General features: G+C 44.3%; 2 protein-coding genes across 4 annotated transcripts in view; one reads left to right on the top strand and one right to left on the bottom strand.

Moving 5' to 3' along the window:
- Window positions 1–8,519, top strand: part of LOC118372076 (insulin-like growth factor-binding protein 3) — a 74,272-nt gene extending 65,753 nt beyond the window's left edge. The window contains exon 4 of the mRNA XM_052480028.1: window positions 8,244–8,519. Within this exon, the coding sequence (XP_052335988.1) occupies window positions 8,244–8,369 (126 nt within the window). The 3' untranslated portion in view covers window positions 8,370–8,519. The remainder of the gene's footprint in view (window positions 1–8,243) is intronic.
- Window positions 8,520–19,140: 10,621 nt separating this feature from the next.
- On the bottom strand, window positions 19,141–21,944 carry LOC118358684 (insulin-like growth factor-binding protein 1). 3 transcript variants are annotated; one of them, XM_035736621.2, is made up of 4 exons: window positions 21,153–21,935; window positions 20,779–20,906; window positions 20,290–20,418; window positions 19,141–19,759 (listed from the first exon to the last, which is right to left on the bottom strand). In XM_035736621.2, exons 1-4 carry the CDS (start codon window positions 21,541–21,543, stop codon window positions 19,649–19,651), a joined length of 759 nt encoding a protein of 252 aa, XP_035592514.2. In that variant the 5' UTR covers window positions 21,544–21,935; the 3' UTR covers window positions 19,141–19,648. The 3 variants fall into 3 exon arrangements, with proteins under 3 accessions (XP_035592514.2, XP_035592515.1, XP_035592516.1); XM_035736622.2 differs by having other exon boundaries at window positions 19,613–19,759; window positions 20,694–20,906; window positions 21,153–21,944; XM_035736623.2 differs by having other exon boundaries at window positions 19,613–19,759; window positions 20,772–20,906; window positions 21,153–21,938.
- Between the last annotated feature and the right edge of the window lie 251 nt (window positions 21,945–22,195).

Here is a 22,195-nt window from a genome sequence, read left to right as displayed (position 1 = left end):
TTGCACTTTTACTTTCTTCTCCCACACTTTGTTTTTGCATTATTAAAACCAAATTAAACATGTTTAATTTTATTTGACGCTAAATTGATTTTATTGATGTATTATATTAAGTTAAAATAAGTGTTCATTCAGTATTGTTGTAATTGTCATTATTACAATTTTTTTTTTTTTTAATCGTCTGATTAATCGGCATTGGCTTTTTGGTCAATAATCGGTATCGGCATTGAAAAATAATAATCGGTCGACCTCTAGTAGATAGCCTCCACTTTGTTTTGAAAGAAGGCTAGAAAACTGTCACAGAGGTCGGTGGTGATTGTGAGAGAGGAGTTGTCCAATAGGCGAAGAAGTGTGCTGATGGTTTAGAAGAGCACTCTTGGGTTTCCTTGTTCATTCCTTATGGTGTTGGAGAAATAGGCAGATTTGGTTGTGGCAAGTGAGTCCTTTACTTGTGAATGTACGCCTGTGCTCTGTGCTCATTTCAGAGTAGCTGCACTGAGGCTCTCATTAGCCCAGCTTTATTTAGAAAAGCAATATCCTGCAGCCATTTGCGGGCCAGGGAGTTACTCACACACACACACACACATACATACACACACACATGCACACACACACACACGCATATATATATATATATACACCCATACATACACACACACATGTTCTACGAGCCTGTGTTTACCCTGTGGTCAGCCAGGCTCTTTTTAATGTCCGTGACACTCGGTGGCGCTACTATTAGCCCAAAAAAGGGCATTATAAGTGCACACACTCATATACGCACAGAACACTCTCACACACCCATAAAGGATGCATTATGAGCACGCACACACGCATGCACACACACACCTATAAATGCAGCATTATGAGCACGCACACACACACCTATAAATGCAGCATTATGAATGTGTGGGGTGGATGAAGTGTGCTCTGTTAGCATCGGCCATGTGTACACCGTTAGGTCTCAGTGGCTAGGGCTCAAGGGAGTAGAGTTTAGCATTTAGGGTTTAAGGACTCAAGGGCTAGGGTTTAGCATTTAGGGCTTAGGTGCTAGGGTTTAGAGTCTATGAATCCCCACTCAGGGTCAGACTCATTATGGGGAAAGGAGGGAGACAGGCAGGCTCTTTCACAGACAGTGCTAATAAATATGTTTAGTCTTTAGGCTGAAGAACTGAAACATGCCAGCATCTCTCCTCTAAGGGAAAATGAAGTGATTCCTTTTTTGGCCTTTTCATTGTATAGTACACTACTTTTGATCAGATCCCTATTGGCCCCGGTCAAAAGTAGTTCACTTAATAGGGAATAGGGTACCATTTGGGATCAGGCCGGGCTAGGAAGGTTTAAATAGAAGATACTAAGAAAGAGAGAGAGAAAGACTACATGCTAGCTAGTGGAGATGACACTGCTAATAGTTCACAGATGAAACAGAGCCTGAATGGAAACTCACAGGTAGCCAAGCCTGTAGGGAATGCACACGTGCACACTCGCTTACTCTCGTTCTCTCTCCTTCTTTCTCTTTCCCACATACTGAGCCACATGAACGAATACTACAGTACTTACCATAGAATTCTATGGTAAACTATTGTATACTGTAGAATACTATACTACACACTGTATTATCCCTTAAGCATGTATAGTACTTGCTATATAAGGTTTTACTATACTGTAAAATACTACAGTAAATACTACAGTACTTAACCATATAATTCTATGGTAAACTATTGTATACTGTAGAATACTATACTACACACTGTATTATCCCTTAAGCATGTATAGTACTTGCTATATAAGGTTTTACTATACTGTAAAATACTACAGTAAATACTACAGTACTTAACCATAGAATTCTATGGTAAACTGTTGTATACTGTAGAATACTATACTACACACTGTATTATCCCTTAACCATGTATAGTACTTGCTATATAATGTTTTACTATACTGTAAAATACTACAGTAAATACTACAGTACTTAACCATAGAATTCTATGGTAAACTGTTGTATACTGTAGAATACTACAGTAAATACTACAGTATTTTTCACACAAAAAAACACTGTAGTAAATACAACAGCAATATCAGCAAAACACTACAGTCTGCAAGAACACTACACTCACTTTTACTATAGTAAATACTGCAGTATAATATATATAATAATGTTATTTACATGTACCCTACCCATTCCCCTCCCCATATTGAAATATGAGCCACCCATACGTCAGTAATCTACATGCCAAGTACAGCATATACCATATATTGTATTCCCTACAGGTTATGAAAAAGAGCGTAAGAGCTTGTACTAACCTACATACTTATCGTTTATGGAAATTTGACTCTTTTAGTATTTATACTGAAGGAGAAAGCCTCCACTTCTATGTCAAATATGATAAAACAAAAACACTATGGTAAATACTACAGTAATGTCTGCAAAAACACTTCAGTAAATACTACAGTATACTACAATCCACCAAAACACTACATTAAGTATTTATACTATATTTAACTGTAAATACTAAAGTATAAACAGTATACTGAAGTATACTGAAGTATACTACAGTATTCATTGTAGTATTTTTGTGGACTAGACAGTAAAGTCCACAAAAACACTACAGTGAATACTATAGTATTTATATCATAGTATATTATAGTATATTTTTTGGAGGGGAGTGGGGTGACACAATCCTCCCCCTACACATACATGCACGCATGCACACACAGAAACGCACTCACACACATACACAACTACACACACATAAGCATGCGCACGCACGCATGCACACACACATTCCCAGGACTCCATCATCATTAACCATCTCAGGAACACAATGCTCTCTTCCCCTGTCTCGTCCACTGGTCGTAGAAGAAATAGGACCAGAGGAGAGGAGAGGAGCAAGGCAGGGAAGGAGGGAAGGAGGAGCTGTGGTGAAAGAGAAAAAAGAGGGAAAGGAATGATGGGAAGGAAGGACATTCTGTGGGCCGAGATTACAGTACTGAGAGTATGGGGTTACCCTATTCCCTTTATAGTGCCTTAGTCTAAAGTAGTGCACAATATAGGGCATAGGGTGCAATTTCAGTCCTGTAGTTGGTGCAGGTATTTTAATTAGTTTTCCAGTCTTTGATCCTAGTGCTCAGCTGGCTGGCTGGCTGGTGTCTGACTCGCTGTCTGACTGGCTGGCTTGCTTACTGGATGGCTTGACGAATGGGTGGGTGGGTGGCTGGATGATTGGATGGTGGGTGGCTGCTGGCTGGCTGGCAGTTGACTGACTGGCTGGCTGGCTGACTGACTGGTTTGCTGGCTGGATGGCTGACTAGTTCACTGGCTTGCTGGTTTGCTGAATGGCTGGCTGGCTGGCTGGCTAAGTACCTGTGTGTGTGTGTGGGTGTGTGTGTGTTTGTGTTTGTGTGGGGGGGCCATAATCAGCTCCAGATGATTTTGAGCTTGTGCCAGATGCCCAAAATAGCAGTGCTCCTTTCTCCACGGCCCTCCAACTGACCCTCACAAATATTATAGCAACTCCATGTTAACATCACACTATTTCACTCTCAGTCGCTCACGCCGTAACCTCTCCACTATATGTCCGCTAAATCGAAAATTACTTTTACATTTGTATCGCAGAATCTGCCACTCTTCAGCTTTACAGATTGAATAAAACCCTTACTGTAGCACCCTGCTGATACACAGATCATTTCAGAGAAAAATAGAGACACACACGCACATGTACACACACATTCTTGTTCGTGAACGTGATGTTTGAGTTCTGCTGAAGCCTGGCTTGCACACGATTCTGAATAACATCCAAGTTGAGAAAGGCAAGAGAGAGAGAGAGAGAGAACATAAGGGTGGGTGGAGAGGAGATAAATTGAGGTCAGCAAAGGAGTGGAGCAATAGGACAGTCTGGCAGGTGGCTGTGGAGAAAAGGTGGTATTATTACATTAGGGACAGATCACAATTTACTGGGGGAGAGAGTTGGTCCAAAATAGGGAGGGTTGTCAAGCTTTTTTGTTTTGCTTTGGGGAGGGTTGCGTGTTTTTTTTCATTGGGCACAGGGGAGGGTTGTGCATTTTTTCCCCTGGTTAATTTCTTCCATCCGAGCCATCATCAGCTTGCAGGCTCCTCTCCTATATCAATGTGTTTTGGTACTTCCCTTATGTACTACGCTTTTCAATGTGCTTTTACTATACCACAGGTCAGTACAGTCTGCCAGTGGTCTATCCTGCCCTCATAGTGACAATAGTGGTAGGTGGATTGTTTGTCCAGATCCGCAGTAGACTAACTAGCAGTCATAACACACATACACATATTCAAAGCTGCGTACAGCCTAGGAACAGTGGGTTAACTGCCTGTTCAGGGGCAGAACGACAGATTTTTACCTTGTCAGCTCGGGGATTCGAACTTGCAACCTTTCGGTTACTAGTCCAACGCTCTAACCACTAGGCTAGGTTACCCTAGGCTACCCTGCCGCCCCAGGAATCAACAGGAACAAATAGGAATAGCTGAAAGGCTGCGGACACGCAAGGTGCGTATTTGCGCATGAATGTACAGAGAAGACATTAAACACACAGTTCAAAAAGCTCCCCTATTGATCTTGTTTAGGGACTATACAATTCTCCTACCTAGACTATAGTAGCCTGCAACGCATGGTTGCATTATTGTTTTCATGTGAGCACAACATTCTAGGCTGCAGTGAAAGTGTCATTTGAATAACGACGCAAAAGTCGATTTGGATCAGCCGTGGGTCGACTCTCTACAGTTCATACGGTCCAGATGGGCGCAATAGCGGGCCAGTCTGGCTGTATTTTAACTTTTGATACTGAATGTTGCAAATCATCATTCTCCCAAGTCGTCCTACAATAATGTGGCCACATATCCTCCCAGCGGGCCCAGTTATTCAGGAGAGCTTAACACACGCTCTCGGATCAAATCAAATCAACTGTATTTGTCACATGCGCCGAATACGACCTTACCGTGAAATGCTGACTTACAAGCCCTTAACCAACAATGCAGTTCAAGACAGAGTTAACTTCTACGGGATCGGTGTCCCTAAACCAGGACAGTTGTTGCTCAATATTCAATAATCAAATCATATTTTTATTAGTCGCTTGCGCTGAATACCGCCTGGTATAGAGGTACTGGATGGCAGGAAGCTTGACCCCAGTGATGTACTGGGCCATTCGCATTACACTCTGTAGTGCCTTGTGGTCGGAGGCTGAGCAGTTGCCGTACCAGACAGTGATGCAACCATGCTCTCCTTGGTGCATGTCGACTATTCTGTGCTTCCAACTTTGTGGCAACAGTTTGGGGAAGGCCCTTTCCTGTTTCAGCATGCTAATTCCCCCGTGCACAAAGCGAGGTCATTATAAAGAAATGGTTTGTCAAGATCGGGGTGGAAGAACTTGATTGGCCTGCCGGGAGCCCTGACCTCAACCCCATCGAACAACACCTTTGGGATGTTGGGGGCCTAATCCCCCAACATCAGTGACCAACCACAATAATGCTCTTGTGGCTGAATGGAAGCAAGTCCCCGCAGCAATGTTCCAACATCGAGTGGAAAGGCTTCCCAGAAGAGCAGAGGTTGTTATAGCAGCAAAGTGGTGATTAACTCCATATTAATGCCCAGGATATTGTAATGAGATGTTCCACGAGCAGGTGTCCACATGGTCATGTAGTCAGTGGCGGCTGCTGAGGGGAGAACGGCTCATCATAATAGCAGGAACGGAGCAAATGGAATGGAAAACCGGTTGTTTGATGTATTTGATACCATTCCACTGATTCCGCTCCAGTCATTACCACGAGCAGGTTCTCCCCAAATAAGGTGCCACCAACCTCCTGTGATTGTAGTGTTTTTTTTTAAACTGACAAGTAAATAAATCAATCCAAACTATGCCAAGGCAATTTGAAGAATGGAAAGAGACATCTGTTACAAAACACCAAAAAAGTTGAATGCCATTCATAGATTGTCAAGCCAAGCTTTCGGTACTGGGTCAGCCTACAGGGTAGGGAGGGATGTGTCTTCTGTTTGTCCAAGCTTTCGGTACTGGGTCAGCCTACAGGGTAGGGAGGGATGTGTCTTCTGTTTGTCCAAGCTTTCGGTACTGGGTCAGCCTACAGGGTAGGGAGGGATGTGTCTTCTGTTTGTCCAAGCTTTCGGTACTGGGTCAGCCTACAGGGTAGGGAGGGATGTGTCTTCTGTTTGTCCAAGCTTTCGGTACTGGGTCAGCCTACAGGGTAGGGAGGGATGTGTCTTCTGTTTGTCCAAGCTTTCGGTACTGGGTCAGCCTACAGGGTAGGGAGGGATGAGTCTTCTGTTTGTCCAAGCTTTCGGTACTGGGTCAGCCTACAGGGTAGGGAGGGATTTGTCTTCAGTTTGTCCAAGCTTTCGGTACTGGGTCAGCCTACAGGGTAGGGAGGGATGTGTCTTCTGTTTGTCCAAGCTTTCGGTACTGGGTCAGCCTACAGGGTAGGGAGGGATTTGTCTTCAGTTTGTCCAAGCTTTCGGTACTGGGTCAGCCTACAGGGTAGGGAGGGATGAGTCTTCTGTTTGTCCAAGCTTTCGGTACTGGGTCAGCCTACAGGGTAGGGAGGGATGTGTCTTCTGTTTGTCCAAGCTTTCGGTACTGGGTCAGCCTACAGGGTAGGGAGGGATGAGTCTTCTGTTTGTCCAAGCTTTCGGTACTGGGTCAGCCTACAGGGTAGGGAGGGATGAGTCTTCTGTTTGTCCAAGCTTTCGGTACTGGGTCAGCCTACAGGGTAGGGAGGGATGAGTCTTCTGTTTGTCCAGATTGATAATCTATTTATCGTGGTGTTGAAAATGCAAACCATGTCTGTATGTTTTGTTTATTGGTTGTGTGGTGCATTGGCACAGAAACCTGTTGGTGGAAAATTGATTGCATATATTTTATATAATTATATAATTTCCCCCTAGCTGATCATTGTCAGCAACCGGAAGAGTGTGTTAAATGTATTTTACAGTACAGGGGGAGGGTCATGTGAAAATATATTTTACGTTGAGGAGGGGGGCGCATCCTTTTTTTCTGACACCTTGTGTTGGATCAACAATTGATGTGCTTTCTGTGAAAACGCTAATCTGTTTCAAATCGATGTCCTTTCCCCTCTTTGTCATCCTTCCCCTTTCTGTCCTCTTACTTCAACCCCTCTCTGTCCTTTTCCCCCTCTCTGTCCTCTTACCCTCTCTCTGTCCTCTTACCCTCTCTCTGTCCTCTTACCCTCTCTCTGTCCTCTTACCCTCTCTCTGTCCTCACCCCCTTCACTTCGTCCCTCTCTCCCCCTATCCCCTGTGTCTTTCTACCCTTTACCCTGTCTGCCGGTCTCCCCCTCTCTGTCCTCTTACCCTCTCTCTGTCCTCACCCCCTTCACTTCGTCCCTCTCTCCACCTATCCCCTGTGTCTTTCTACCCTTTACCCTGTCTGCCGGTCTCCCCCTCTCTGTCCTCTTACCCTCTCTCTGTCCTCACCCCCTTTGTGTCCTCACCCCCTTGTCTGCCGGTCTCCCCCTCTCTCTAAAGGTTCTCTCTCTCCCTCTCAATTCAAGGGATTTATTGGCTTGGGAAACACATGTTAACATTGCCAAAGTAAGTGAAATAGATAATAAACAAAAGATAAATAAACTATAAAAATTAACAGTAAACATTACACTCACAGAAGTTCCAAAAGAATAAACACATTTCCAATGTCATATTATGTCTATACAGTGTTGAGGTACAAAAGGGAAAATAAATAAACATAAATATGGGTTGTATTTACAATGGTGGTTGTTCTTCACTGGTTGCCCTTTTCTCGTGGCAACAGGTCACAAATATTGCCGCTGTGATGTCACACTGTGGCATTTCACCCAGTAGATATGGGAGTTTGTCAACGTTGGGTTTGTTTTCCAATTCTTTGTGGATTTGTGTAATCAGAGGGAAATATGTGTCTCTAATATGGTCATACATTTGGCAGGAGGTTACTCTCTCTCGCTCTCTATCCCTCTCTCCTCTTTCACCCTCGGAGTGTTTCTAGGCTGCCAGGGCTAGTTGAATGGTGCTAGTGTGTTAGTCCTTCCCATACGGGTGTTACCTGCCTTTGAGATACAGCTTGCTGAAGACTGCACACATCTGACAGAAGGAAACTCCCTTTCGAGTCTGTCAAAGTTGAAAGGCGTTTTATATGATAGAATGTTGGTTGTTATATTGAATTAAATGTAACTCTATCTTTCTTTATTTCTCACTCTCTTTCTGTCTCTCTCTCTGCAGTGCCGTCCATCCAAAGGGAGGAAGCGAGGTTACTGCTGGTGTGTGGATAAGTACGGTCAGCCTCTCCCCAGCTACCATGGAAAGGAGAGAGGAGAATCCCAGTGCAACAACCTGGAGAACAAATGAGAAGCAGAGAGAGAGTGGATGGATGGAGAGAAAGAACGAAGCAAGGAGGAGAGAGGAATAGGAGAGAGACTTTTTTTCACTCCGGCCCTTCACAAAGCACAGTCAAAAGAGCGCCAGACTGTTGACCTCAGGTCACATGACTGCCGGATAGGGAAGGGGGGGGACAGAGGGGGGAGGGAGTGAGAAGACTGGGGGAGCACAGCCTATAGGCCAAGCCTTCTGTCCATCGTCTATAGCTATCTTCTCTGTGCTATGGGAACCTCCTCACCTTGTATGAAAACAAGAGAGAGAGAAACTAATCATCTCCAATTCATTTAGAGAGAGATGGAGGGACTTTTCCACTGTATTTAAAGTGTGAGTGACTGTGACCCAACTCAATGTGTGTATGTGTGTTTGTGTGTGTATGCGTGTGTAAATGCTGTCTTTCACTAAAGATCAGTTTAGAGATGTTAGAACACCCAAACCCAAATCCAGCCCCCTTCCATCCTGTCATGCCGAAACTCCTCCTCTTTCTCAGGGTCCATCATTATGAAGTGAAGGCTTATGGGTAGGCCGGCCTCTGATCTCTTTCATGCCATCTTGGACAACACTGGCCTTCCCCACTGTCTCCAAAGCAACCAGCTTGTCCAACCCGATGTGCTGCGTCACATTTACAGGTTTAGGGGGGAACGAATGGAGACAGTGCCCAATAACGGTGCCTTAAAACCCCACACTGCCCCCCTCACCCTCTCCGCCCTCCCTCCCTCCCCCATCCCTAACCCCTATCCCTCCATAGTCCCATAGTCCTTCCTTTGCCTTCCGCAGTCCTCATAGGTGCTCACATAGTTTTACCACCATTCAGCCCTGGAGTCTGGTCTGGTTAGTTAGCTGGTTGGTTAGCCGAGCCTAGCTTAGCTGCCAAACCATCACTCCTCCAGTCAGGAAATAGGGCCAGCATTGTTGTCATAACAACTTGGTCCCTCTATCTGCAGTCCTCTTCCTGTTTATGGTGAGTAATGGCCAGTTGTAGGGTCCTTTAGACTGGGCATGCTCGGTGAGCCTGGATTGCTCTCTCTTCAATAGGTCCCCATTCTTCGAGCCCAAGCGCCATCACTTAAAGCACTTCAGCTGCATCCAACCAACCAATTTGGACCAATTATAAATAATTAGGTGGGTGCTTATGTTTGTCCTGTTTATGATACGAGTGTGTATTATACACGTGAAATTAGAAATGTGTTTTTTTTTTGCATATCCCTACTCCACCTGAGACACCCTCGGAGAGTGAGGTCAATGCCAGGTCTTCCATTATCAATGGCAACCCCGGATCAATTAGTCAAGTGCCTTGTTTACATCATCAGATTTTTCACCTTGTCAGCTTGGGGATTCAAGCTACCAACCTTTCAAACTAGCACAAAGCTCTAACCGCTAGACTACCTGCCTCCCATAGCATAGCTATAATGCAGCACCTTTTCCATAGTGGCAACATTTGACAAGGTTTATAGCACTGTAGAACAAAACAACAAGAACTACAATCAACAACAACGCAATATATATATATATATATGCTTCACCAGGACTTCAGACAGTGATCTTACTCAGCCTAGTAAACAAACGGCACTCCTCAGAATTTACATTCGATTCAAAGGGTGTTTTATTTTTGTTTATATTGTTCTTGGGTGATGCTTGTATGATCTTATGCCAACAACTCCACAAGATGGACACAGCACCAAATATGCACTCAAGAAGCAGCCAGGGGGTCTGAGGAAAAGGGGCGTGGTTCTCCTAGAGATGCTTCCTGCTTCCTCTATTGCGCTTTCACATATCCTGTGTCCAAAATGGCATCATATTTGGATGACATTTCAGATGCAGACTTGACCAGTGGAGACTGCATCAGAAGGAATGCTAGCCCAGTCGCTTTGGTTGCACTGAATCAGCTACAAAGTAACTTTCACAGTAACAACCACAACAACTTCAAAGCAACCTACCCGCTGGTACTATATGACATTTTGTCAGAGCACTTCATTTAACGGTGAGTTGCATACAAAAGTATGTTTAAGCTATTAAGCTATTGTTATTTGTAATTATTATAATTTTTTCCCCTGGAAGCTATGTGTCTGAATAGACATACGGCGCCTTCAGAAAGTATTCAAACCCCCTTAACTTTTTCCACATTTTGTTAGGTTATTCTAAAATGTATTAAATCGGTTTTTTTCCCTCGTCAATCTACACACAATACCCCATAATGACGAAGCAAAAACTGAAATATCACATTTACATAAGTATTCAGACCCTTTACTCAGTACTTCAGTACTTCAGTACTACCCGCTGGTACTTCTGTGGCTCAGTTGGTAGAGCATGGCGCTTGTAACGCCAGGGTAGTGGGTTCAATTCCCGGGACCACCCATACGTAGAATGTATGCACACATGACTGTAAGTCGCTTTGGATAAAAGCGTCAGCTAAATGGCATATATTATTATTATTATTATTATTATTATATTACTTTGTTGAAGCACCTTTGGCAGCAATTACAGCATTGAGACTTCTTGGGTATGACGCTACAAGCTTGGCACACCTGTATTTGGTGAGTTTCGCCCATTTTCAAACTCTAAGCAGGCTGTCACGTGCCTTTTACTGAGGAGTGGCATCCGTCTGGCCACTCTACCATAAAGGCCTGATTGGTGGAGTGCTGCAGAGCTGGTTGTCCTTCTGGAAGGTTCTCCCATCTCCACAGAGGAACTCTAGACCTCTGTCAGAGTGACCATCAGGTTCTTGGTCACCTCCCTGACTAAGGCCCTTATCCCTCGATTGCTCAGTTTGGCCGGGCAGACAGCTTTAGGAAGAGTCTTGGCGGTTCCACATTTCTTCCATTTAAGAATGATGGAGGCCACTGTGTTCGTGGGGACCTTCAAATCATGTCCAATCAATTGAATGTACCACAGGTGGACTCCAATCAAGTTGTAGAAACAGCTCAAGGATGATCAATGGAAACAGGATGCATCTGAGCTCAATTTCGAGTCTCATAGCAAACGGCCTGAATACTTATGTACATATATTAAAAATAAATTAGCTAAAATTCTAAAAACCTTTTTTTGCTTTGCCATTATGGGGTATTGTCTGTAGATTGCTGGAAAAAATGGTTGCGTTTAATCCATTTTAGAATAAGGCTGTAACTTAACAAAATGTGGAAAGTGTCAAAGGATCTGAATCATTTCCGAAGGCACTGTATGTACTGTACATAAAATAAAGTAAATAAAGAAGTAATTTATCTAATAAATAATTAAATGCTGATCCAAACTACGTTTTATTTTCTTATAAAGGATTCAGTGACTTTCGAATAGTAGGGGAGATTGGGGTAAGAAAGGGTAAGTTGTAATAGTAGGGGAGATTGGGGTAAGACGAAGGGTAAGTTGTAATAGTAGGGGAGATTGGGGTAATACGAAGGGTAAGTTGTAATAGTAGGGGAGATTGGGGTAAGACTAGACAAAGGGTAAGTTGAACCACCCTTGTTTCTAGGAAAATATACACAAAAAATATACACAAAATTAATAATTTGAACAAATATTTAGGAAGAGGTGATCATGGAGTCTGTGAAGGAAGAAACCACATGGAAAAAGTGGTGAGCAAGTTACGTCCATCCAAAAAAAACAGATTTTTACCAAGTCAAATGAATTTCATCCTGAAATATATGTAGATAGATTTGTAAGAAATAATACTATATATTTACCTTAATGTGTGATTACATTCAAGTGATGTTGAATGTAAAAAAAAATGGCTCAACTTACCCCACTATCCCCTACCACAAAGTGGAAGTTGATTCAGTGTATAATTACTAATTAAAATTTAAAAAATGGCTCAACTTACCCCACTCTCCCCTACCACAAAGTGGAAGTTGATTCAGTGTATAATTACTAATTAATGTTTATATTTTAATTAACACTTTTAAACTCCATACATCTCCGGGTCTGTTGCCCACGGTAACTATCAGTCAGTCACTCAGGTCACTGGTCTGTCTAATAGGTGTATGACAGAGTTGGGGTCATTATTGTTTCAATGCACTCAATACAGTATTCTAAAGTTCTTAATGAGCAAAATGTTAATTTCAAAATGTTAACTTCCTGAATTGACAATGTGGCTAAACCCAATCCTGTTGTGTTTTCCTATGGGTCTGTCATCCAGTGGAACACTTGTCAGTCAGTCGGTCACAACTCCACTACTTCTCTCTGTGCACGCCAACGTGCACGCCATGCCATTCTGTCTCAGTCTGGGTCCACTGGTCACATAAGAATCTCTGTTGTTCACGGGTAATTGTACTTTTTAAAAAATGTATTTATTTATTCAAATTGTATCATTTAAAGAGTTTTGGTTCTTTAAAGAATAAAAGCTTTTCATGTTACTAAACTAGAAAATCACACAGCTATTCTTTCCTTTGAGAATGGAAAATTATTTTGTTCAAATATAATGTATATTGAATGTATTTTTAAATAAAAAATTAACACAATTTGTATTTACTGTTGAATGGCTTGAGGGCATTTTTTACGAGTCAGGCTATATGACCTCAGAGAGCTGAGTAGTACATTCAGCACTCAATACGGTCTCATTCAGAGTTATAGTATGTAGACATTAAATAAAGTGTGTACATCACATGTTCAAGCAGATGGGGAAACAGTTGGCAACCAAAAAGATGACCAGAGGAATTTTTCTCTCTCTCTCTCTCTCTCTCTCTCTCTCTCTCTCTCTCTCTCTCTCTCTCTCTCTCTCTCTCTCCCTCTCTCTCTCTCTCTCTCTCTCTCTCTCTCTCTCTCTCTCTCTCTCTCTCTCTCTCGCCCTCTCTCTCTCGCCCTCTCTCTCTCTCTCGCCCTCTCTCTCTCGCCCTCTCTCTCTCTCTCTCTCTCTCTCGCCCTCTCTCTCTCTCTCGCCCTCTCTCGCCCTCTCTCTCTCTCGCCCTCGCCCTCTCCCTCTCTCTCTCTCTCTCTCTCTCTCTCTCTCTCTCTCTCTCTCTCTCTCTCTCGCCCTCTCTCTCTCGCCCTCTCTCTCTCTCTCTCTCTCTCTCTCTCTCTCTCTCTCTCTCTCTCTCTCTCTCTCTCTCTCTCTCTCTCTCTCTCTCTCTCTCTCTCTCTCTCTCTCTCTCTCTCTCTCTCTCTCTCTCTCTCTCTCTCTCTCTCTCTCTCTCTCTCTCTCTCTCTCTCTCTCTCTCTCTCTCTCTCTCTCTCTCTCTCTCTCTCTCTCTCTCTCTCTCTCTCTCTCTCTCTCTCTCTCTCTCTCTCTCTCTCTCTCTCTCTCTCTCTCTGGAATGTGGCAACGACGATAGACAAAACTTAAATGAATGTGGTGGTGCCAGGCAGTGGGCACGTTGGGGACGTTGAGGGAAATGCATTCAACCATTCAACCTGCATTCAACCAAGACAAACAGAGAGCGGGTCAAAAGGCCGAGAGAGAGGAGAGAGAGAGAGCGCGGACAGGCAGGGCTGAGCTATGACTCTTTGGCCCTATTTATACCTGGTTCATGCATGCAGCCTTTTTACGGATCTTGTCCACACTGATTGTGTCCTCATTTTTGTCAGTAGATGATTAAAAGACACATTGTGATCTGATTGTGATCAGATCTTAGAAGTGTAAACAGACAAGATCATGTCAAGATCAGGACAAAATCAGGAGAAAGGACGCATGTTAACGGAAGATATAAACAGGGCTTCTGGTAAGGGAGCATAAAGAGTGATTGATTTATTGATTGAATGAATGTATTTGATCATTAGAAATAGTAGGCTGCTCCAGCCAAAGACAACATTACATACATTAATGATTGAGGATAAAAACACAAAGCCAAGAAGGCTTATTTTCATTGTAGTCTTGTTTGGCAACACAATGACCAAAATAACATATTTGAGGTTAAACATTTTAATTAAATAATTTTTTTTTTTACACAACTCAATTACAAAAGTGTATATACATGAGAGAATAATCTCTTTCTCTCTCTCTCGCTTTCTCTCTCTCTCTCTCTCTCTTATAATGCGTTCACGTTATATAAAGAACAGTGATGGCAGTCAGTAAAGAGAGGTCAAGGTAGACACCCGTCAGAACAAGGGACAATGCAGGAGCATTTACCCATCATGCAATTCTGCAAAACCCACATTGAGTTTCTTGAAAGGTAAGAATGTCCAAATGAGTCATTTTCTGCATTCACTGATGTAGACAAGTGTCATCATGTATGAATCATATCGGAAATAAAAACAAACAAAACCATGTCAGTGAACATGAAAAACTATTAAAAGTCACATAATATTTAGAAATCCTTCAAAAATGAATTTGGGTCACACAGTACTTTATGTTTGGTTTGTTTCAAAAGTAAACCACCAGACAAACTCCAAAAGACCTGGACCCAGTTTCCCGATAACAATGGAATTTAGGCTTATGAGAGTTTTAAAGATGCATCTTTCCTGCAATGACCAAGGTCATTATAATTATTCCACAATACTGACAACGGATCAGCTCCTAGAACGATCGTATCACCTATTATGGCTGCAAATATTGAAGTGGCTCATTCTAATTCTTACCCTATAAAGTAACCGAAAGGTTGCTGGATTGAATCCCCGAGCTGACAAGGTAAAAATCTGTCGTTCTGCCCCTGAGCAAGGCAGTTAACCCACTATTCCCCTGAACAAGGCAGTTAACCCACTGTTCCCCTGAACAAGGCAGTTAACCCACTGTTCCCCTGAACAAGGCAGTTAACCCACTGTTCCCCTGAACAGGGCAGTTAACCCACTGTTCCCCTGAACAAGGCAGTTAACCCACTGTTCCCCTGAACAAGGCAGTTAACCCATTGTTCCCCTGAACAAGGCAGTTAATCCACTGTTCCCCTGAACAAGGCAGTTAACCCACTGTTCCTCTGAACAGGGCAGTTAACCCACTGTTCCCCTGAACAAGGCAGTTAACCCACTGTTCCCCTGAACAGGGCAGTTAACCCACTGTTCCCCTGAACAAGGCAGTTAACCCACTGTTCCCCTGAACAAGGCAGTTAACCCACTGTTCCTCTGAACAGGGCAGTTAACCCACTGTTCCCCTGAACAAGGCAGTTAACCCACTGTTCCCCTGAACAAGGCAGTTAACCCACTGTTCCCCTGAACAAGGTAGTTAACCCATTGTTCCCCTGAACAAGGCAGTTAACCCACTGTTCCCCTGAACAGGGCAGTTAACCCACTGTTCCCCTGAACAAGGCAGTTAACCCACTGTTCCCCTGAACAAGGTAGTTAACCCATTGTTCCCCTGAACAAGGCAGTTAACCCACTATTCCCCTGAACAATGCAGTTAACCCACTGTTCCCCTGAACAAGGCAGTTAACCCACTGTTCCCCTGAACAAGGCAGTTAACCCACTGTTCCCCTGAACAGGGCAGTTAACCCACGGTTCCCCTGAACAGGGCAGTTAACCCACTGTTCCCCTGAACAAGGTAATTAACCCACTGTTCCCTGAACAAGGCAGTTAACCCACTGTTCCCTGAACAATGCAGTTAACCCACTGTTCCCTGAACAAGGCAGTTAACCCACTGTTCCCTGAGCAAGGCAGTTAACCCACTGTTACCCTGAACAAGGCAGTTAACCCACTGTTCCCCTGAGCAAGGCAGTTAACCCACTGTTCCCCTGAACAAGGCAGTTAACCCACTGTTCCCCTGAACAAGGCAGTTAACCCACTGTTCCCTGAGCAAGGCAGTTAACCCACTGTTCCCCTGAACAAGGTAGTTAACCCACTGTTCCCCTAAACAAGGCAGTTAACCCACTGTTCCCTGAACAAGGCAGTTAACCCACTGTTCCCCTGAACAAGGCAGTTAACCCACTGTTCCCCTGAACAAGGCAGTTAACCCACTGTTCCCCTGAACAAGGCAGTTAACCCACTGTTCCCCTGAACAAGGCAGTTAACCCACTGTTCCCCTGAACAAGGCAGTTAACCCACTGTTCCCCTGAACAAGGTAGTTAACCCATTGTTCCCCTGAACAAGGCAGTTAACCCACTGTTCCCCTGAACAAGGTAGTTAACCCATTGTTCCCCTGAACAAGGCAGTTAACCCACTGTTCCCCTGAACAAGGCAGTTAACCCACTGTTCCCCTGAACAAGGCAGTTAACCCACTGTTCCCCTGAACAAGGAAGTTAACCCACTGTTCCCCTGAACAAGGCAGTTAACCCACTGTTCCCCTGAACAAGGCAGTTAACCCACTGTTCCCCTGAACAAGGCAGTTAACCCACTGTTCCCCTGAGCAAGGCAGTTAACCCACTGTTCCCCTGAACAAGGCAGTTAACCCACTGTTCCCCTGAACAAGGCAGTTAACCCACTGTTCCCCTGAACAAGGCAGTTAACCCACTGTTCCCCTGAACAAGGCAGTTAACCCACTGTTCCCCTGAACAAGGCAGTTAACCCACTGTTCCCCTGAACAAGGCAGTTAACCCACTGTTCCCCTGAACAGGGCAGTTAACCCACTGTTCCCCTGAACAAGGCAGTTAACCCACTGTTCCCCTGAACAAGGCAGTTAACCCACTGTTCCCCTGAACAAGGCAGTTAACCCACTGTTCTCCGGATGCTGAAGATGTTTGATGAAGGCAGCCCCCCTGCACCTCTCTGATTCAGAGGTGTTAAATGCACCCCTGCACCTCTCTGATTCAGAGGTGTTAAATGCCCCCCTGCACCTCTCTGATTCAGAGGTGTTAAATGCACCCCTGCACCTCTCTGATTCAGAGGTGTTAAATGCCCCCCTGCACCTCTCTGATTCAGAGGGGTTAAATGCCCCCTCGCACCTCTCTGATTCAGAGGTGTTAAATGCACCCCTGCACCTCTCTGATTCGGAGGTGTTAAATGCACCCCTGCACCTCTCTGATTCAGAGGGGTTAAATGCACCCCTGCACCTCTCTGATTCAGAGGTGTTAAATGCACCCCTGCACCTCTCTGATTCAGAGGTGTTAAATTCACCCCCGCACCTCTCTGATTCAGAGATGTTAAATGGCCTGCACCTCTCTGATTCAGAGATGTTAAATGCACCCTCGCACCTCTCTGATTCAGAGGGGTTAAATGCACCCCTGCACCTCTCTGATTCGGAGGTGTTAAATGCACCCCTGCACCTCTCTGATTCGGAGGTGTTAAATGCACCCCTGCACCTCTCTGATTCGGAGGTGTTAAATGCACCCCTGCACCTCTCTGATTCGGAGGTGTTAAATGCACCCCTGCACCTCTCTGATTCAGAGATGTTAAATGCACCCCCGCACCTCTCTGATTCAGAGATGTTAAATGGCCTGCAACTCTCTGATTCAGAGATGTTAAATGCACCCTCGCACCTCTCTGATTCAGAGGGGTTAAATGCACCCCTGCACCTCTCTGATTCAGAGGGGTTAAATGCACCCCTGCACCTCTCTGATTCGGAGGTGTTAAATGCCCCCTGCACCTCTCTGATTCAGAGGTGTTAAATGCACCCCTGCACCTCTCTGATTCGGAGGTGTTAAATGCACCCCTGCACCTCTCTGATTCGGAGGTGTTAAATGCACCCCTGCACCTCTCTGATTCAGAGGTGTTAAATGCACCCCTGCACCTCTCTGATTCAGAGGTGTTAAATGCACCCCTGCACCTCTCTGATTCGGAGGTGTTAAATGCACCCCTGCACCTCTCTGATTCGGAGGTGTTAAATGCACCCCTGCACCTCTCTGATTCGGAGGTGTTAAATGCACCCCTGCACCTCTCTGATTCGGAGGTGTTAAATGCACCCCTGCACCTCTCTGATTCAGAGGTGTTAAATGCACCCCTGCACCTCTCTGATTCAGAGGTGTTAAATGCACCCCTGCACCTCTCTGATTCGGAGGTGTTAAATGCACCCCTGCACCTCTCTGATTCGGAGGTGTTAAATGCACCCCTGCACCTCTCTGATTCGGAGGTGTTAAATGCACCCCTGCACCTCTCTGATTCGGAGGTGTTAAATGCACCCCTGCACCTCTCTGATTCGGAGGTGTTAAATGCACCCCTGCACCTCTCTGATTCGGAGGTGTTAAATGCACCCCTGCACCTCTCTGATTCGGAGGTGTTAAATGCACCCCTGCACCTCTCTGATTCGGAGGTGTTAAATGCACCCCTGCACCTCTCTGATTCGGAGGTGTTAAATGCACCCCTGCACCTCTCTGATTCAGAGGGGTTAAATGCAGAAGACACATTTCAGTTGAAGGCATTCAGTTGTGCAACTGACTCACTATTCCCCTTTCCCTTAATAATGCACTGTTGTAACCTGAATCTCCAATCCCTCTCTGAGTTAATCCCTTAATAATGCACTGTCGAGATTTGGCAGATCACATGTTAGGCTCCATATCATGAGATGTATTGATATATTGATTTCGATATCATTGATATATAGGCCTATGTAGAATATACTGTAGGAAGGCTGTTTATCTTTTAACGCAGTCATCTCGGGCTTTCATTTGAAGGATCTTTAAATCGTTTGCTTGTTTGTAACAATGGCAAAGACATTGGCAACTTTCTATTTGTAGTCAACTTTGTTGTGAAGTTATCGGCGGTCACAGAGAGACAGATAAACATCTTGATTCTATGTTTAGCAGAGGCTCTTCTGTGTGTAATGTGAAAAACACATCCAACAATGTTCTATGAGTGGTCTGAGGCAGTCAGTGTTTTTTCAAGTGCAACTTTAGTAAAGGATAGTTTTGGGAAACAGTGCAGAAATTTAACGATGCTCCTATGAATGTTTTGAAGATGAACTTAGCCTTAAAATGCTTTTGGAAAACCGGGCCCAGAGCAACATGGAGTAACTCAGGGCGTCGATACATATATACACTTTATACACTGATAATAATGCACACATAATAATAATGAAAATAATAATAATGAAAATAAGGCTAAATTATATAAATATTAAAATACAATTACAAATGAATACATACAGTACATAATGTCAAATAAGTAAGGCTGTCGAGTTAAAGAAAATGTATTAAAATATAAAAATCCCTTTTCCGAGAAAAAAAATGATTTTCTCTTTGGTGGGGAGGGACGGGGTCAGGATTCAGGGATTGGGAGTCGGGGGTCCGGGGCTGAGGGTCAGGGGACATCAGTTTCACAGTGATAGTGTGTACCTGAATATCAAACACTACCATGGACAATTAATAAATAACAAGTGTCTAAAGAAAATCAGTGGTTTGCTGTGTGTGTGTGTGTGTGTGTGTGTGTGTGTGTGTGTGTGTGTGTGTGTGTGTGTGTGTGTGTGTGTGTGTGTGTGTGTGTGTGTGTGTGTGTGTGTGTGTGTGTGTTCTGCATCAGTGGTTGATCTCTTAAGAACATTCTGCATCTCCAGACAGATCAGTGGATCCTGGAATCTTCTGTCCATTCCAGGAGGACACACACCAACACCTGCCTCTCTGTCCATCAAGAGACGACTCACACTGGCGAGAGAAAAGGAAAGAGAGAGAGCAAGAGCGAGAGAAAGAGATTAGAATCCCTGGGTATTTTTTACACAATTTAAAACACCTCCACCTAACCACCTGTTCAGATATGCTATGACACTCATCTGTGTGCAGCAGCAACCTACAGTACGAGGTAAGCACACACCAACTCCAAGACACGAATGTACAGGAGCACACACAGAGAGACACACGTGTATAGTCACGTCACGCTGCGCCAAGGCGATGACATCAGAGCGAATATAGCTGAATGTGCTCAGAGGTGTAAACACTGCTATACAAATCTGAGCTGTAGTTGGCACAATATTGGCTACGCACACACACACACACACACACACACACACACACACACACACACACACACACACACACACACACACACACACACACACACACACACACACACACACACACACACACACCAGGTGAGATTATTTCACACTGACAAGAATCATGAATTGCGCACCAATGCCAAGTGCACACACACACAGATAAGGTATATCTATATCTACCTGTTTGGCTTTGTAGAGCCCGTGTTTGTTACAGTTTGGCAGGTAGAACCTGGTCAGATTGTCTCCTAGCTTCTGCTGTGACTCGGCGATCTTCTCCAGAGCTCTCTGCAACTCCACTTGACAGGGAGCCTGGGAGGAGAGAGAAGGGGGGTCACTTACTTGAGATGGGGACTTTCTGTATATTTGATGTGTTTTATCTATGTTCATTCGCTTCTAAATGCGACTCTGAACAGGCTACATGGGTGACATACTAGATAGAGTATCTCACGAGTAATCAAATATGATTATTTGATAGGTCATAGGTAGGCTGAAGAACACACATACGCACGCACGCGCGCGTGCACACACACACAAACTTCAAAGGCACTCGAACGCCCCCTTGCGGTATGACGCTTAATACCCACCAGCCAAACATGCTTTGACTACAAAAGTTTTAAGCATGTTGATTATAGTTGCAAAACGGCTAATAAATGTTCCACGACCGCTCACTTGCTCCGCCAGTTTCTTCCTGATTGCGCTGACTTTGGCTTTCATTCTCTCCTGCGCGTCCGCGGCAGACGGGGGATCGAAGGTCTTTCTGTTGCCAGGATGGCTGAACGTGAAGCAGGTGATTGACACTGCGGCAGACAGAGAAAAGAGGGAATGAGAGTGTCAAGAAGGGGAAAAGCAGAAATCACAGTATTGCACTTCTGCACAAATACATTTGTAAATTATGAATAATATGCCATCTAATTATTATTAGCCTATCATTATCAATCAACTATTAAAACGATAAAACACATTGGCTATTATTATCATAGGTCTATTACAGATATATGACATATATGCAATGTATAAGCATTCTGCAATATGGGTTTGAATACCTGGGTTTTGGGGAATTGGGCTACTTTCGGGCTCGGGGTTCGCCATACACACCGCCTGGCTGCGAATAAGGGAGTGCAGCGGCTGGAGGTCACCGGGTATTGGGGTGCACCTCAGTCCATACCCGCATGGCGCCGTGTAGATTCCGCACAGTTCCCCCGTCATCAGGGCGCAGACAAGGCAGCATCCGCAACCCGGCTCACTCAGAACCTCCATACAGCCTTGCGCCACCACTGGACACTCGCTCAGCTTCTCCGGCGCGCACGGGGCGCATCGGATCGGCTCTTGAGCTAACATCGGGGACCCCAACAGAGACCCCAGTACCGCAGTGACCAGCACCGAGCAACATACCGCTGCTGCCACCAATACATTTTTCAGAAATAATCCACTCATTGTAAACGGAGAGTCTGGTAGACTAAATATAGAACAAGGAATAAAAGTTGTTATCAAAGGTTAGGTAAAGGACACATAACCAGGATTCGTTTCTGTTCCTTGGTTTCTATCCTTTCATTTTGAAAAAATGACTAACTACTCCAGCCATATTTATTCCAGGGTCCTCGTACAAACGTTTGACGCATCGGCATTATGAATGATTTCTGAAAAGAAGGTGTACTGATCTGAGGGCTTCTGATTGGCCCGCGTTCGTCCGATCAGTGAGCTTATTTCAATACAACAACACTTCAATATTTATATTGGAACAGACGGAGCCCACATGACGCGCTCTATGTACACTGAAAAAAAAGGTACTTAAATGGTTCTTCTTCAGCCTAAAATGACCTACCCAAATCTTACTGCCTGTAGCTCAGGACCTAAAACAAGGATATGCATAGTCTTGATACCATTTGAAAAGAAACACTTTGACGTTTGTGGAAATTTGAAATTAATGTAGAAGAATATAACACATTATATCTGGTTAAACATAACACAAAGAAAAAAACGTTTTTTTTGTCAGCTTTGAATGCAAGAGCAAGGCCACAATGTATTATTCCAGTTTAGATGCAATTTAGAGTTTGGCCACTATATGGCAGCAGTATATGTGTAAAGA

The sequence above is a fragment of the Oncorhynchus keta genome, chromosome 26 (genome assembly GCF_023373465.1).
Source record: "Oncorhynchus keta strain PuntledgeMale-10-30-2019 chromosome 26, Oket_V2, whole genome shotgun sequence".
Classification (NCBI taxonomy): Eukaryota; Metazoa; Chordata; class Actinopteri; order Salmoniformes; family Salmonidae; genus Oncorhynchus; species Oncorhynchus keta.
The sequence above is the reverse complement of the archived record's forward strand: the minus strand, read 5'-3'. Positions and strand labels throughout refer to the sequence as shown.